At 25.8% G+C, this 18143-nt stretch overlaps 1 protein-coding gene across 2 annotated transcripts in view; it reads right to left on the minus strand.

The window, feature by feature from the left end:
* Positions 1-600: 600 nt before the first annotated feature.
* The window catches only part of LOC123270753 (beclin-1-like protein A), a 29983-nt gene continuing 12440 nt past the window's right edge, over positions 601-18143 (minus strand). Inside the window, exons 1-4 of one of the 2 annotated variants that reach the window (XM_044736902.1) lie at positions 7670-7813; positions 7321-7613; positions 3742-4002; positions 601-1192 (exon numbers count right to left, since the gene is read on the minus strand). In XM_044736902.1, the coding sequence (XP_044592837.1) occupies positions 641-1192; positions 3742-4002; positions 7321-7488 (981 nt within the window). In that variant the 5' untranslated portion in view covers positions 7489-7613; positions 7670-7813 and the 3' untranslated portion in view covers positions 601-640. Of the gene's footprint in view, positions 1193-3741; positions 4003-7320; positions 7614-7669; positions 7814-18143 lie in introns of those variants that run through there. The other variant, XM_044736901.1, reaches the window with a different exon arrangement.

Below are 18143 nucleotides of genomic sequence, written 5' to 3' on the forward strand. Positions count from 1 at the left end.
AGAGAGAAATTTTCTCTCGACAAGAAAATTAACTTCTATCAAGAACTTAATTTTTTGGAACTCGAGGCTGAATTTTCTCAAAACAACAAGATTTTAGTGACTTAAATAAATTTTCTTGGATCAAGATACGTATATCTTAAAGCAAGAGAATTAATTTTGTTGGAATAAGTGAAATTTCTTGTTAAAAAAAATTTTTTTCCGCTCAAGAAAATCATTAGAAAAAAAAATATTTTCTTGGCTCAAGTTAACCTTTTTTTCTGTGAATATAATTTTTTTTTTTTTTTTTTTTTTTTTTTTTTAATTAAATCACCACTAATGCTTACCTAATCAGTTACATTACTTAAATTTTTCTCCGAAATAAAATTTTTTGAGCAACAATGACTAAAAATTAGTACGGAACTCGGTCGCAAGGCAATTATTAAATTTCCACTCGTTGTTTTAAAATAATACTGCTTAAATAATTATCAAGTAATTTTTATAATACTGCTTTCTTATTTAATTATTAATTTTTAAAAGTAATTAATTCTAAATTAACAAATAGGTGTGATAAGTTTAAATTAATCAGCGGTTATTCAAAAAAATTAATAAATGACAATGAAATAAATAAATAATGAATAATTCGCGGTTCTATTAAAAAAAGTTAATGTCTAGTTTTTTTTCGTCTATTTTTAGCCATTCGTTGTCTAACGCCTCGTCTACGAGAATGAATAACTTTGCCATTAACTCCCACGACTATTTCATTATTCCTAACTACACCACTTCTATTGTTACTAGTGTTATTATTATTATTATTATTATTATTATTATTATTAATAGTAGTATTAAAATTATTATTGTCATCATTAATATTAATATTACTTTTAATATTCTGTTTTTTCTTGTTCGGGTCCAGCTTTTTGGGCTTCAATCGTCGCTTCTTCTTCGGGTTCTTCTGCTTCGCTCGGTAGAAAATAGGCTTCGTTGCATTAGGGTCGCAAGTTCCGGGCCCGATAGCCGTTGCGTTGCGGAATGCTCTAGTCCAATCGTTCAAGAATGCTTGGTATAGTCGGAGGACACCCCAATCTTGGATTAACATCAATGTTAGGTCGCCTTCCATAGCCCAATCTGAATTTGATGTTACTATTATTGCTTTGTGAGATTGTGGGAGTTGCAAGCCTAAGTTTAAGATCGCAGTTTCTACTTCACAGAGCATCTGTAATTTAAAAAATAATAATTATTTTGATTAATGTTGATAATTAAGAAATGACATTGTATCTTGTTAACTATTGATATTTTTTAAGATATAAGCTCATTACGATGTTACACTCATCGAGACCTTTCATTTGAGTACCCACATCAATTTTTCATATATTTATATATATTGTATATATTATATATATGTATATATGAAAAATATATCAAAAATGCATGTAGGTACTCAAATGAAAGCTCTTGATGAGTGTAACATCAGGATGACCTTATATCTTTAAGAATGTCAATAATTAAAAAATTACCTAGTATCTTGTAAACTATTAACATTTTTAAAGATATAAGCTCATCCCGCCATTACACTCATTAAAACCTTTCATTTGAATACCCACATTAATTTTTCATATATTTCATATATTTATATTCATATATTTATATTCATATACACGGGAAAAAATTTCTGGCAAAATTTACGATACAACTATTGTAAAGCTGGACTATACTTTTATTACTATTAATTGTCAAATATTTTAGAAGAAAAAATACTATTTATTCATGATAAAATACGATATTACTATTGTAAAAAGTAAGAGATGAAAATTTCCAGTGCTGCCTCTGTATCTTTCCAATAGAACTATAGTAAATTTTACAATAGTTGAATTGGAATGTTTCTCAATTAGTGTGAGTGATGGCCGTGCACAGCGCTAGACTTCGAGTTTATGTAAATGTTAAAGGATATGCGTCTTAGTTTACCTCGGATAGCGTAGAGGGAGAGTCTCTGGCTGCCAACACAGAGTTCTGGGTTCGATTCCTAGATAGCACGAAAATGTCGGATTCTTTTTTCGATTACTGTACAGGTACCAAATTAGTCCAACCTTCTATCTCTCTCCCTCCCTAATATTTCTTTTAAAAAAACCAACTGTGAATTTTTACAATATTTGAATTGTAAAGTTCACAAACACATATTGTATAATTTGCTCTATAGTATTCGACTTTTTACGACTCTTGCTAGTCTTATTTGTTGGATAAAATTTACAATAGTAGATCGTAGAAATTACTAAATGAGAAGTATAGTCCACCGTTACTATTTTATTTAGTAAAAATTACAATAGTAAAATAGTAAAAACTCCTTCAATTTTCTTTCCGTGTATAAATATATTTCATATATTTATATATATTATATGGGTAATTCTCTGTAAGGATGTTTTTTGCTGTTCCAGGCATTTTTTTATTAGAAAAATTGTTATTTTGTTACTAAAAAAAATTTATTACGAAAGTAAAAAAACATTTCTATTTGGAGCATTGAAAACTAAAATGAAATAAATTTTCGTTTTTTTGGTTTTAATTGGTAAACCACCGAAATAACAGTCCCCTGGGCTGTCCCATTTCCAAAATTAAAACTTTAAGATTAAATTTTAAGTTATTCGTCCATAATATATAATTTGGTCCGTAATGTTTATAAACTTAATTAGTTAACTAACAATCTTCTTCAATAAAAAGTACCGAAAATTAATTTGTTTAATTAAATTCATTAAACCAAAGTTTGTCCCAGGCATTTTAAGAACAGTCCCCTGCCAGAAGTTCAAAGCCAAAAAAAAATCCAGCGTGTTATTTTACCTTTTGTAAGGTTTATAAGGATCTAACTAGCCTTGAGTTTATAACCATAGGGCTGTTAGCACTTTATCGGCATTTTATTTAGTGTCAAAGCACCGTTTGTGCTGGAAATATGTGTCTGGGCCACTTCAAAACTCAGTCCCTTGGCAACTATTTTTATTTATAATTTATTTATAAAATTCGATCCATAAGTCTTAATATTATTCTAATTAATGTAAACATTGATTGATAACTTGAAAAGTTGAATGCATTGAAATAGTTTGCTTGATTTTTCTCAATTTGATAAAAAAAAACAGTCCCCTGTGATGTTATATGGCAAAAGATACACAAATATCGAAAAAGCAAAAATTAAATCGGCTGTTTAATTATTATGATTAAGCTGATAGTTTTGTAGCCCTTGTTAATTTTTTTTCTAATAAAATCAAAACTAATTTGGTTGGACTATTTTGTACAGATTTAAGACGCCCTTACAGAGAATCACCCATATATATGTATATATGAAAAATATATCAAAAATGCATTTGGGTACTCAAATGAAAGCTCTTAATGAGTGTAACATCGAAATGAGCTTATATCTTTAAAAACGTCAATATTTAAGAAAGTACAGTGCAATCTAACAAAAGTTATTGTTTATTATCTCTCAAACATTGAATGAATAAAAAATGACAGAGTTTTCATTAAAAAAATTTCGCTTTTGTTAAATAAAAATAATTGTATAGAATAATTTAATGATAGTGTTTTAAATTTAAAGATAAATAATATCCGGTTTCACAATAAATCAAAAGCGCTGAATGAGATTTAAATTTGAGGCTATAAATAATAAAGTACTGCTACGTTTATCAACATAGATAATCCTTTTATGATCCGTCTTTTATAAAATAACTTTACGATATAATTTAAAAATTCTTCTATCTAAATATTTTCAAAAAAATAACTCACTCTATGAACTTCATTCTGCATTCCTGCCATGATATCATTCCGTTTGTTCATTGTATACTCGACGTTGATATTCGAGTTCAGCCGAAATCGTTTTAGTAGATGAAAAGTTATTGCAAATCTTTGAAGCGCATCGTGAAGTTTTGGAAGCGCGTATTCTGCTTTTTTGCTCTTTTCTTTACACCAAACTTCGTTGTAGTACCACTCGAGTTGATTTTTTGGCAACCAACTTTGATGATATTGCCCTCTTAAAACTTTGTACACCTAAAAAAAATTTTTTTTTTTTTTAAATTATTAATTTAAAATTAAAAAAAAAAATTTTTTTTCAAAAAATTATTTTTTTAAAATTGTAAAAAAAATTTTTTTCAAAAAATTATTAATTTAAAATTAAAAAAATTTTTTTTTTCAAAAAATTATTGATTTAACATTAAAAAAAAATTTTTTTTTTTCAAAAAATTATCAATCAAAAATTCAAAAAAAAATTTTTTTTCTAAAAATTATTAATTTAAAATTAAAATTAAAATTTTTTAAAAAAAAATTTTTAATTTAAAATTAAAAAAAAAATTTTTTTTCAAAAAATTATTAGTTTAAAATTCAAAGAAAAATTATTTTAATTTAAAAATTTTTTACAATTTCTTTATTGTAATTTTATTAAGGATTATTATTATTTATTTTTTTTTTTTATTAAGCGACAAAGTGTGTTTATATTATCGTCAGGTGTGGAGCTAAGCTTATATTAAATAAACAGTAACAGATACGCGTGGAAAATAATGTGGCAAAGCAAAAAACCAGAGAATTATACAATTATAAGTGCTTATGAGAGTGATAATTTAAAAATATAAATTATAGACATAACAATCTCCACTGTCATTATATTCTAATTCCGACACACAAATGCTTTATATATATACGACTCTCTCGATGTATGTATTTAAATAAACTTGATCTATAATTTTACTTATAAGATAGAGAATACTTTTGCAACTTTCTATAAAAAGTTTGGAAAATCCAAATGAGCATGCCTTAAGCGCTCATGTCATACATAAATTATTTAGATCATAACATAAATTATTCGTTTTTAATTTGAATTTTCCCGCGAGTAGTATTATTCCCTCTGTAGGTCGAGCTAAAGAAAAATTTTAACAGATGATAAAACAGTTAGTAATTATACCATCATGTATGTATAGTTTCTGCTTGTTTATAGTTATTTCAATTCTGTTTATGAAAAATAATATATATGGCTGCCGAAATCGCAGAAAAAGTCACCGAACTGACAATCGAAAAAAATTAACTGTATCGAAACGGAATTATTTTGACACGCAATTTTCTCAAGGGTTTTGATAAACTTCCTCAGGAATAAAACAAAAAAAAAATTAAATCGTAAAAGTGATTTTTGACAAAGTTGTGGTGTTATCAAGCCCAGTGCTCCCGTGAATACCACGCTCTTATTCATTTAATTCATCAGAAAAACGAGTTTTTTCTGAGAAATCTTATTTAATCGATAAGAAAATTTTTTTAACGTGTTCTGTATTTACTATTATTTATTTCAATATGCTTTTTATCCCTAATTTTTTTCGTTTAAATTATGAAAATCACGTTTTAATCGAAATCACGATTTTTAGGCGAGAGTAGAGCATACCTGCGCGCTTCGCGCTTAAGGGGTTATACGCAGTTGCAAAGCTAAAAAAAAAACATTTTTTTATGAATTTTTTCTAGCCACAATTTTTAATTATCAATTACAAGTGATAATTATTTAAATAGAGCCTACTTTAAAGTAATACTAAGAAAAATTTTGATTTTTGACAAAATGGCGTCTATTTGTAAAAAATTTTTCGTTTTTGTTAAAAAACAATTTTCCAAATTGTTAAAAAAAAAATAGTAATAATTTTTTTGAATCTTATCCCTTCGTCCAATACCTGCATTAATCTATCCTGTAAAAGAATTCACCATATTTTTTGATTTCAGATAATCCAAACCACCGAAATGGAGATCACCGCCAAGCGCCTTTTTTTTAGAGGTCGTTCAGAACGTCTTCTACAGGAGCGGTGCACATTTATATTTTTACATGATTGACGCGCTATTGTATTCTTTAAAGTAGGCTCTATTTAAATAACCATCACTTGTAATTGATAATTAAAAACTGTGGCTAGAAAAAATTCATAAAAAAATGTTGTTTTTTTAGCTTTGCAACTGCGTATAACCCCTTAAGGCATGTAATATAGAAAAATTTTTTTAAATATTCCCGTATAAAAAAAATCGTCCTAAAAATGTCGTCTGTTTAAGATCTTGAACGTAACACAAACAAAGACTCTTTTAAGACGCAAAAAAAAAAATTTCGAGATTTTGAGATAATTTCAAAGAGACAGATCTTCGGAAAACTACTATGGAGCGTCTTAAAATAGTCTGAAAACAATCAATAAAATTTTTTAAGACTATTTTAAGATGAGCTCACAGCAACAGAGCTCAGGAACATTAAAAAGGAGCGTCTTAAAATTATCGGATAATAATTTTTCAATTTCAAATTCAATTTGGCTGCCCAATTTAAAAAAATTTGCAAAATTTTTATACCTGATTTTTTTTTTAGTATTGCTGCATTTTTTATAACTTTTAAACCATAATTTCAAGTATTTTTTCTTAAAAATATTTATATTCAAGTATTTTTTATTCATAAATTAAATTTTTTATCAATTTGGCGGGAAAACTATTTTTTAATAAGAAAACTTTTAAATTGTTAGTTACTGTGTTTTAAAATTGAGCAGTTGAATTTGAAAAGAGCGTACTTACAACTGTTGCGGTTAAAAACTCGCAAAATTATTTAAAAAATGTCTAATAATTAATTTTCATAACAAATTCGAGAACCAAATTTTAAAAATCTGCTCATGGAATTTTTTTTCTCGAGTCTTGGTTTGAGATTTTTTAAATAAATCACATTTTTAAGACGATTTTTTTTTACACGGGTTTATCAGATCTATAAATTTATTATACAAATTTTCCCTTTCCTCATTTTGAACTTAAATTGTTAAAAAGCTGTTGGGAATTTAATAGCATTATAAATCACTAAATTTGGAAATTTTTGTTAGTAAATTGTTTAAAATTAATGATTGCAATTTTTAAAAATTTAAAATCAAATTATTTTAATGTTCAAAAAATAAAAATTAATATTAAAAAAAATTTTATCATTGCAATTTTTGTAAAATTAAAAAAAATACATAAAATTTCCATAGAATTGATTTTTAAAAAGATTCTAAAAATAAATCACTGTTTGGAAATTTTTGTTAGTGAATTGTTCAAAATTAATAATTGAAATTTTTAAAAATTTTAAATCAAATTATTTTAATGTTCAAAAAATAAAAATTAATATTCAAAAAAAATTTAATCATTGCAATTTTGGTAAAATTAAAAAATATACATAAAATTTCGATAAAATTGACTTTTAAAAAAATTTTTATAAAATAAATCCTGAAATAATATCAAAGTTAATTTTTTTTAATAGATAAAAATTCATTAGTCTGAACGAAAAATAAAAAAAAAAAATTCTAAAGTGCCTCGTAAATAAAATAATATATTCCGTATTGTAATTACCTTTGAATAAAGTTCGTGTACAACTTTGAGGTCTTTACGAAAATGATTTTGAGCAACACGCAGTTGTATTCTTACTCTTTTAAGAGCACGATGAACACTATGCCTTTGTGGTGATCGTTTTAAAGATGCAGCCAGTGGTGTACCGCAAGGTTGCTCCCACGTCTCCATAATATTTATATTAGACTCTGAAAGAACGCCGAGATTGTAAGAAGGTGCCGCTGTCACTATTGGCGTCAAACTTGAGCTCAAAAATATCGCTAGACTTGTAAGTGTCGCCGTTTGTGCGAGTGAATCTGTAAATCAACAATTTTTATTAATTTATTATTACTATTATTATTTTTATTATTACTAAGTATATCCGTAAACAGAGAAAGCACGATAATATTGATGATGATGATTTTTCATGATTATTCAAATAGACTCTTCCGACTTTCACACCAAAGCACAACAACAAATAGACAGGTTACATATCTTGGTAAGTTGTGAGTGCACCCACGCAGTAACCACCAACACTTATCACTATATGATACTACTCTACGCTGGTTGGTTTTGTATGAGTATGTATACACAGTATATATACGGTGTTTAATGTGTTCGCCCGCCAACGCAGTAGGAAATAGGTTGCAAATCGAAGAATCACGATTTATTGTACAATTAAATTTCTCACTAACGCGACTTCTTCCTATCATCATTTTTTATCCGTCTTATAGATATTTATAACATTTAATTTATCGTTTTTTTATTTATTTAATACTCTAATTATAAATATATGGGTTTCTGTATTAAAGATGTTTTTCGCTGTCCCAAAGCATTTTTTTATGAGAAAAATTGTTATTTTGTTACTAAAAAAAATTTATTACGAAAGTAAAAAAACATTTCTATTTGGAGCATTGAAAACTAAAATGAAATAAATTTTCGTTTTTTTGGTTTTAATTGGTAAACCACCGAAATAACAGTCCCCTTGGCTGTCCCATTCCCAAAATTAAAACTTTAACATTAAATTTTAAGTTATTCGTCCTTAATATATAATTTGGTCTATAATGTTTATAAACTTAATTAGTTAACTAACAATTTTCTTCAATAAAAAGTACCGAAAATTAATTTGTTTCATTAAATTCATTAAACCAAAGTTTGTCCCAGGCATTTTAAGAACAGTCCCCTGCCAGAAGTTCAAAGCCAAAAAAAAAATCCAGCGTGTTATTTTACCTTTTGTAAGGTTTATAAGGATCTAACTAGCCTTGAGTTAATAACCATAGGGCTGTTAGCGCTTTATCGGCATTTTATTTAGTGTCAAAGCACCGTTTGTGCTGGAAATATGTGTCTGGGCCACTTCAAAACTCAGTCCCCTGGCAACTATTTTTATTTATAATTTATTTATAAAATTCGATCCATAAGTCTTAATATTATTCTAATTAATGTAAACATTGATTGATAACTTGAAAAGTTGAATGCATTGAAATAGTTTGCTTGATTTTTCTCAATTAAAGGCAAAAGATACACAAATATCGAAAAAACAAAAATTAATTTGGCTATTTATTTATTATCATTAAGCTGATAGTTAATTTTTTTTCTAATAAAATCAAAAATAATTTGGTCGGACAATTTTGTACAGTTAGGACATCCTTACAGAGAATCACCCATATAATATATATTTTTAAAATATAAGCTCATCCCGATGTTACACTCATCAAGAGCTTTTATTTGAGTACCCACTTGCATTTTTGATATATTTTTCATATTTACATATATTTACTATATATAATGTATATAAATATATAAAATGTATGAAAAATTGATGAGGGTACTCAAATGGAAGGTTTTGATGAGTGTAACATCAAAATGAGCTTATATCTTTAAAAATGTCAATATTTCAAAAGTTACAAGGTCATTTTTTAAATGTTGACATTTTTAAGGATATAAACTCATCCTGAAGTTACATTCATCGAGAGCTTTCATTTGAGTACCCACATGCATTTTTATATATTTTTCATATATACATATATCTAATGTATATAAATATATAAAATATATGAAAAATTGATGTGGGTACTCAAATGAATAGTCTCGATGAGTGTAATAACTGGGTGAGCTTGTATCTTTAAAAATGTCACTTGTTCACAAAATAGAAGGTCATTTCTTAATTATTGATATTTTTAAAAATATAAGCTCATTTTGATGTTACCCTGTTTAAGAGCTTTCATTTAAGTACCCACATGTATTTTGATATATTTTTCATATATACATATATATATATATATATATATATATATATATATATATATATATATATATATATATATATATATATATATATATAAATATATAAAATATATGAAAAATTGATGTGGGTACTCAAAGAAAAGGTCTTGATGAGTGTAACATCGGGATGAGCTTATATCTTCAAAAATGTCAATATTTAACAAGATACAAGGTAATTTCTTAATTCAACTTTTTAAAATTAAAATTTTTATTATTTATTTTAAAGAAAAATTTTGCAAATGTCTATTATTTTTCACATTAAATTAAATAATCAATTCTAACAATTCCATAAAAAATTTTTTTATACATCGTGCAACATAAATTTAAAATAAAATCATAAAACTTCCTTGAATAATAAATTGAATAACCTTAAAAACAACCTGATTTTTGATAGCCTCCAGGCTTGCCATTTCCCTCCATTCTATCCTACAATGATTTAATAGAATAATAATAGCGAAGTTACATATTATCAACGTGAGAAACATGCAATTTATAGCGGATGATTTATTAAGATCTGAATGCTGCTGTGAGATATAACAAGCGACATAAAAGCATGTCCTTGTGAAGATATACAATGTTTAGCATATATATTGAAGATAGATCTTTAAAATATTCCAGTACTCATCTTGGATAACTTGCAATTGCAATATCTGCTGATAGAAACAAACTTTTGCAATGATAAGTGAATCATACGTTAATATACAAATAAAGAGGGAATAGAGAGTAGTAAACGCCTTTGCTAAATCGGACAGTAGCTAATAGTTACACGGAGCAGTAAACAGTAATCCTAGATACCTTCCACACCAAGTAGAATATTGTCGATGCATTTTTATACTCTCTCTAAGAAATACTAGAAGACATATCTTTTTTATCCGTAGGAAAAATTCAAAGGTAAAACGAGTGACTGCCAGGTTGTCTAGACTCAAGAGATCCATGCTGTGCAACGCTAACCGGTGACTTTAACGAGCAGTCAAGATCTGTGTATGTCGCCAATTGGATATGATTATGAATTATTTTATGTGGATATAATAGAGTAGACAAATTGGAGTTGTAAATTTTAATGTTACACTGATAGGATTTATTAACTATTGACAATTTAATTTATTAAATTTTAATAAATATTTTTTAAGTCAATAAATATTTATTTGAGAGGAAAGTACATTTATTAATAGTTAATAAGTATTTATTAATAGTTAACAAATATTTATTAACAGTTAATAAATATTTTGTTGAGTGAATTTGTTTGGCTTGCAATAAAATATGATATAAAGATTGCTTATAAACAAAAATCATTTTTATAAATTATTTGCATTAATTATATTACATTATAATAACGTTTATTGTAAAATGGCAAATTCTATCACAGTGAATAATTATTTTTTATATTTTTAAATATTAAAAACGTTAATTTATTTAGTGAATTTAATTATTATCATGTATTTCAGCTATAGGGTTATAAAAAGTGTCAAAAGAAAATTGCTATTTGTTGCTTTTTATTTTAAATAAATATTTGTTAACACTTAAAAAATATTCATTAACCATTAATAAATATTTGTTAACACTTAAAAAATATTCATTAACCATTAATAAATATTTATTAACAGTTAATAAATTGTACTTAATAAATTACTTATTAACTGTTAATTAACTGTTAACTGTTAACAAATATTTATTAATATTTAATAAATCGTATTTAATAAATAATTTATTAAATGTTAATAAATATTTATTAAATCCTATGATGTTAAAAAATCATTTATTAACATTTAATAAAGCTTATTAAATATAAACAAATCCTTCTATCAGTGTACATTACTTACTTCAATAAAGCAATTTATTTTTTTGAATTACGCCTGATTTATGACACTTGATGGTAAATAGTTCGGCAGCGGCCGCTAGATGGCGAGTGGCCTTAATTTTTCTTGCTTGCAGAGTTACAGATCAAGTTATTAAGTACCGTTCAAATTTCATTTTTGATGTCCTAATTATTCAATATATTTCTCAATATTTTTTAGGTATTTTTGATAATAAAGTTTAATTAAATTTATTTTATCTGAATTTTTTTATTGGCTGTCCAGTCTATTGCACGAATTTTTTTTTATAACTAATTATTTATCTAATAATTTATAATATCGTTCGCCTGTATTCCCTACAGGCATAAACGACTTTAAAATTCGTATATAAATTTGTCATTAAAGGTAAATTTGACTGAAAAAATAATTCGGACGGCCCAGACCAGGAATCGAACCTGGATCTTTTGGTATCGCGCCAACTGCTCTTCCCTTAAGCTATCGGAGACACTGTCCAGAATTACCATTCAGTCACCTCTTAATGACGAACTACGAACTTTAATTCTATTTACTTGACTCCTGTCAATACATCTTTAACGATATTATAAATTATTAGATAAATAATTAGTTATAAAAAAAAATTCCTGCAATAGACTGGACAGCCAATTAAAAAATTCAGATTTATTGTATTAACCAGTCTACAGAAAATATATTGTATAAATTTATTTTAATTACTTCTAACAATAATAATACGTTTCAATTGTATGAAACTTGGGAATTTACTCTGAAATTACTGGATCAATCTTGAATATTGTTTCTCGATATCAACATTTACTTTGAAAACTTCAGTGGTGAAATTTAGAAAATGATTTTTTTTTTTTTTTTTTTCACAAAAATGATTTTGTATGAAATTTATCATTATTTTGACAATTATTTTAACCTTCAAGCAATTTGCTGAACTTGTTAGTTTGGGTCTTTTATCGAAACAAATATAATAATTTTCGTTTATTTGTAAGACTTAGACACAAATTTATATTATGAAATAAATATTGCTGGTTATTAAAGCCAAAATTGTTTGAAAATCTTATTTAATATTTTTAAGAAAAAATCATAGCAACGTCCTTATTTACCGTCATCAATAATTCAGGATTGTGTTCTTGATATTTCAAGAAATTTTTTTGCCGTTTACTATTTTATTAATTCATATTTCTAATGCCTGCTTGCATCTTGATAATTTTCATTTTAGAAATGTTTCATTGTCCTTTTGAAAATTAACAATTTCCTTTTCACATTTCCAATTTTACTTTTAATTTCAATCTGAATTAAAATTATAATTTCATACAAAATTAATGAAATAAAGATTTCATACTTTGCAAACATATGCAGAAGTCGAAACAAAATTTTTTTCATGTTTCTTCCATCCAGAAATTATGTGAGCGGTGTTGGACAATCTGATTTAATTTTAACTTTGTTTTATTTTTTCTAACTTTTTTTTTCAATCATTATTATCATGGATTCAGACTTACGTCATTTATTATTTTACGCTTCGCCATTTTGGAATTATCTAATAATTAAATTCCAATTTTAAAGTCTATAAATTAAGCTTTAATAATTTAATTATGAGGAAAAAAATAATGCTATTTTATTTCGAAAAAATTTAATGTTCAACTTCAACGTAAGAACTATTAATTTCTAATTTTATGGTTTAGTATATTTTATTATTTTTTATTGCGTATTTAAGACAAGATTAATTTATAATATCTTCTAGTACCTGTTTATTGACTAATAATACAAGCACTTATGACTTATAAAAAATTATGTAAACGATAGTTCTTCGGTGGCCGATAGATGGCGAGTGGTCTTAATATTTTCCGCTTACAGAGTGGCAGATCGAGTTATTAAGTACAATTTAAATATTATTTTTGATATCTTTTTTATTAAATGCATTTCTCAATATTTCTTAGGTATATTTTATACAAAAGTTTAAGTAACTCTAATAATTTAATTGCTTCTAACAGTAATAATAGGTTTTATTTGTATAAAACTTGGGAATTTGTTTTGGAGTAATTACTAAATTTTGGACATTGTTTTTCAATATAAACATTCAATTTTAAAACTTTTGTAGTGAAATTTGAGCAAATTATTTTTTCCAAGTTATCAAATGGTATTGTATGGAATTTTTTTCTTCCGTAGACAATAAGTTTACTTGAAGTAAATTGCTAGACTTGTTGTTATGGTCTTTCATAAAAAAATAAAAATTTCCTTTTTTTTGTGTGATAGGCATGAATCAAAATTATGTTAAAAATATTTATTTTAAAGTCAAAATTATTCAAAAGTCTTATCTATTAATTTTAAGAAAAAACCATTACGATTAATTCTAATTAGAGGTCAATATTTAATGATTTCTGCCACAGGGGTTTTTTTTTGTCATACATTAATTTAATAATTAATATTACGAGATAATGTTTCGTTTATTCATAATTTTTTTCTACAGGGACATGTGCTCGGTAAAAATTAACAATTGTTCAAATTTTTCATCCAACTTCTAATTTCAATTTGAATTATAAAACTAATTCCATTTCAATTTCATCCAAAAATGCTGAAGTCACTATTTTGTTTTTTCTTTTAAAAAAAAAATAGTAGCCGAAAAATATTTCTTTTCTGCTTTTTCAAAAATTTATTTTTACAATTTAAAAATATTTTATTCTTAGGAATAATTCAGTGTTGCTTTGCTTTTTAATCATTTTCAGTCTTTTCGATTTTTTTGTGAATTCACAGGCGTAAATCTTTTCGTTTATTCACATTTTAATCATCTAGTAATTAAATTCAATTTTACGTAATTTATATTACATGATAAATATTTATTCTTAAAGCCAAAATTATTCCGAAAATTTTATTTTGTACTTTCAATAAAAAACCATTAACATCAAAATCTACTGCCTGAAAATATTTTTGGTACGATTTTCGGTGGTGTCAAATTTTTTTGCCGTATAATAATTTATTAATTTATATTAGGTGTTCCTATTTCGATTCTTGATAATTTTATTAAGTCGATTTTTTTCATCATCTTCAAAAATTAACAATTTAGTTTTTATTTCAACTGTTCTTTTCAATCATTGCGATGGCGTTCCAATATTTTCTCGAACTTTAATGCATAAGTATTTTTTTGTTAACCCAATTTTGAGTTATCTAATAATTAAATTCAAAACTTAAAGTCTGTAAACTAAGCTTTAATAATTTAGTGGTGTAGGAAAAATATTGTCATTCTATTTCAAACAAATTTAATTGTTCATAGTTAATAGAATTTCATAGTTTAGTGTATTTTCTACTTTTTATTGCGTACTTAAGATAAGATTAATTTATAATATCTTCTATTACCTGTTAATTGACTAATAATACAAGCACTTATGACTTATAAAAAACGTGAGTAACATGCAAAACTACAAAATAGTAAAAAAAAAAAAAAAAGGATAGTGTAACAAAATGACAATGAAATTGATAATTCAAAGGAATGTTTCGGCAAATTAGATTATTTAAGCGATAGTTCCTCGGCGGCCGATAGATGGCAAGTAGTCTTAATATTTTTCACTTGCAGAGTGGCAAATCGAGTTATTAACTACCATTTAAATATTATTTTTGATATCTTTTTTATTTAATACATCTCTCAATATTTTTTAGGTATATTTTATATAAAAGTTCAATTAAGTTTAATTTAATTGCTTCTAAGAATAATAATATATTTTTATTGTATGAGATTTTGGAATTTATGTTAGGTTAATTTGACGAATTTTGGATAATATTATTCGGTATGAACATTCTGTTTTAAAACTATTGTGATGAAATTTTACCAAATTATTTTGTTCGAGCCGTACTTATCCTTCCAAAATTTTTGATATCTTCGTCGATAAATGGTTACCCGAAGTAACTTTCAAAACTTGTTGTAATTAAAACAAGCATAAAAATTTTCTTTTGTTTATATGACTTAAACACAAATTTGTTTTACGTGAAAAATGATCTATTTTTAAAGCCAAAATTACTACAAAATTTTGTCAGTTCTTTCAAGAAAAAAAACTGATATCAAGAAATTTTTTTATAGCATAATATTTTATTAGTTCATATAACGAGTTAATGCTTTAGTTTTTGATCTTTTTGTTCCTGAAGCTCTGATTTTCTGCTTCGAAAATTAACAATTACCTTTTAACATTTTTCATTTTACTTCTAATTTCAATCTCAATTAGAATTATTCATTTCATTTTTAATTTCATCCAAAATTACTGAAATCAAACACTGTTTTTCTTCTAAAAAAAAAAACAGTAGCCGAAAAATTTTGATTTCTCAATATTATTTTTTTATTTCAGCAATATTGGACAAATAAATTTCCTTTTTTGAAATTATTATCGTTATTATCTTTCTTTCGCTTGCAATCATTATGTCGGTCTATTCGAACTTTAATATAAGAGCAACTTTGTAATTATTACTTTTTAATCATCTAATAATTAAGTTCAAATTTTAAAGTCTATAAACTAAGCTAGAATAATTTCATTCTGTTGGGTATATATTTATTTTCTATTTCGAACAAATTTAATGATTTACTTCAACGTAAGAATTATTAATTTCTAATTTTATGGCTTAGTATATTTTATGATTTTTTATTGCGTACTTAAGACAAGATTAATTTATAATATCTTCTATTACCTGTTTATTGACTAATAATACAAGCACTTATGACTTATAAAAAGCGTGAGTAACATGCAAAACTACAAAATAGTAAAAAAAAAGGATAGTGTAACAAAATGAACGATGAAATTGATAATTCAAAGGAATGTGTGTCGGTAAATTAAATTATGTACAAGCTTGAGAAGTATTGTTTGTACTTCACCACAAAATCAGGATCATAAGTTTATAATAGCATAATAAATTTAAAAAAGTAGCTTGTGGATATAATATGCTGCTATACATTACATCTCGCATATTCAATATGGCATTGAACGAGTTAGCGGTTGCGCTTGTACATATAAATACATTCTACTGATTATACGATGATAGTGTCGTTGCCGATACATTCATAGTATTAAATCTTACGCGTACCCGCTTTATAATGTAATTAAAATAGATATGTACGAGCACTAAGGTGTCCTATTGACGATGAAAAATTCCTTTGATGACGTCAGTATTTAATGACATCATTGATCAATGTATTATTGGTTATTATACAATTTGTTTTCTTAATTGTGCATAAGAAAATTTTTAAGTGTATTTTTTGTACACTGATAAAAAAAAAATATCTTTATTAAAGAAAAATATTCTTCCAAGAAAATTATTTTCAAGAGAACTAGCTGTCTTATTTCAAGAAATTCTTGTCTTGATTTAATGTTTCTTGGAGTGAGAGATCTAATCACTCCGATCGATAAAATTTTTACGACGTTCAAGACTATATTAACTTCGATCGATACAAGTGAATTCTTTATTCAAAAATGATTCTCTCCAATGAAGAATAATTTTATTTCATTTAAAGAATTATTGATTGTTGATTAAAGAACAAATTTTGCATACCTTAAGCGCGAAGCGCGCAGGTATGCTCTACTCTCGCCTAAAAATCGTGATTTCGATTAAAACGTGATTTTCATAATTTAAACGGAAAATAATTATGGATAAAAAGCATATTGAAATAAATAATAGTAACTACAGAATACGTTAAAAAAATTTTCTTATCGATTAAATAAGATTTCTCAGAAAAAACTCGTTTTTCTGATGAATTAAATGAATAAGAGCGTGGTATTCACGAGAGCACTGGGCTTGATAACACCACAACTTTGTCAAAAATCACTTTCACGATTTAATTTTTTTTTTGTTTTATTCCTGAGGAAGTTTGTCAAAACCTTTGTGAAAATTGCGTGTCAAAATAATTCCGTTTCGATACAGTTAATTTTTTTCGATTGTCAGTTCGGTGACTTTTTCTGCGATTTCGGCAGCCATATATACTATTTTTCATAAATAGAATTGAAATAACTATAAACAAGCAGAAACTATACATACATGATATATAATTACTAACTGTTTTATCATCTGTTAAAATTTTTTTTTTAGCTCGACCTACAGAGGGGATAATACTACTCGCGGAAAAATTCAAATTAAAAACGAATAATTTTTGTCATGATTTAAATAATTTATGTATGACATGACCGCTTAAGGCATGCTCATTTGGATTTTCCAAATTTTTTATTTTGATCAATAACAAAAAACGTAAGAATTAAAATTCTATTTTAAAAAAACACTTCTGAATTTTTGGACAACTTTTTTCATTATTTAATTTTTGCACGCCTCACAGCGCGAAGCGCGTGAGGTTGTGCTTTATACTCGACTCGTCAAGGTCAAGCAATTTTGTGATCTTTAAATGTCTCTATCACAACCATATTACACTTATACAATAATATAAGTAGATGTACACGGAGAAAACACTTAAATTAAACCATCTTTTACTTTCTAAAATCATTTCATGTAGCTATTTTGAAAAAAAAAAACGTTTTGAAAAAAATTTTACGTGGACGTCCGGATGTCACTCCATTTTGGATGTACCAATGATTACTCCCGAACAAATTGATTTTTCAAGACCGGACCTTTTTTATTAGTTTACGAATGCGATGAACTGGGTCCGTATTTCATATCAGTAGCCTAGTTTACGTATTTTTTTTTAAATTAAATTTTTATTAAAATTTATTACGATATAACCGTACAAAGACAAACGAATTTTTCTTATTTGTCACGTGAAAACTA

This window comes from Cotesia glomerata, linkage group LG8 (assembly GCF_020080835.1).
Source record: "Cotesia glomerata isolate CgM1 linkage group LG8, MPM_Cglom_v2.3, whole genome shotgun sequence".
NCBI lineage: Eukaryota > Metazoa > Arthropoda > Insecta > Hymenoptera > Braconidae > Cotesia > Cotesia glomerata.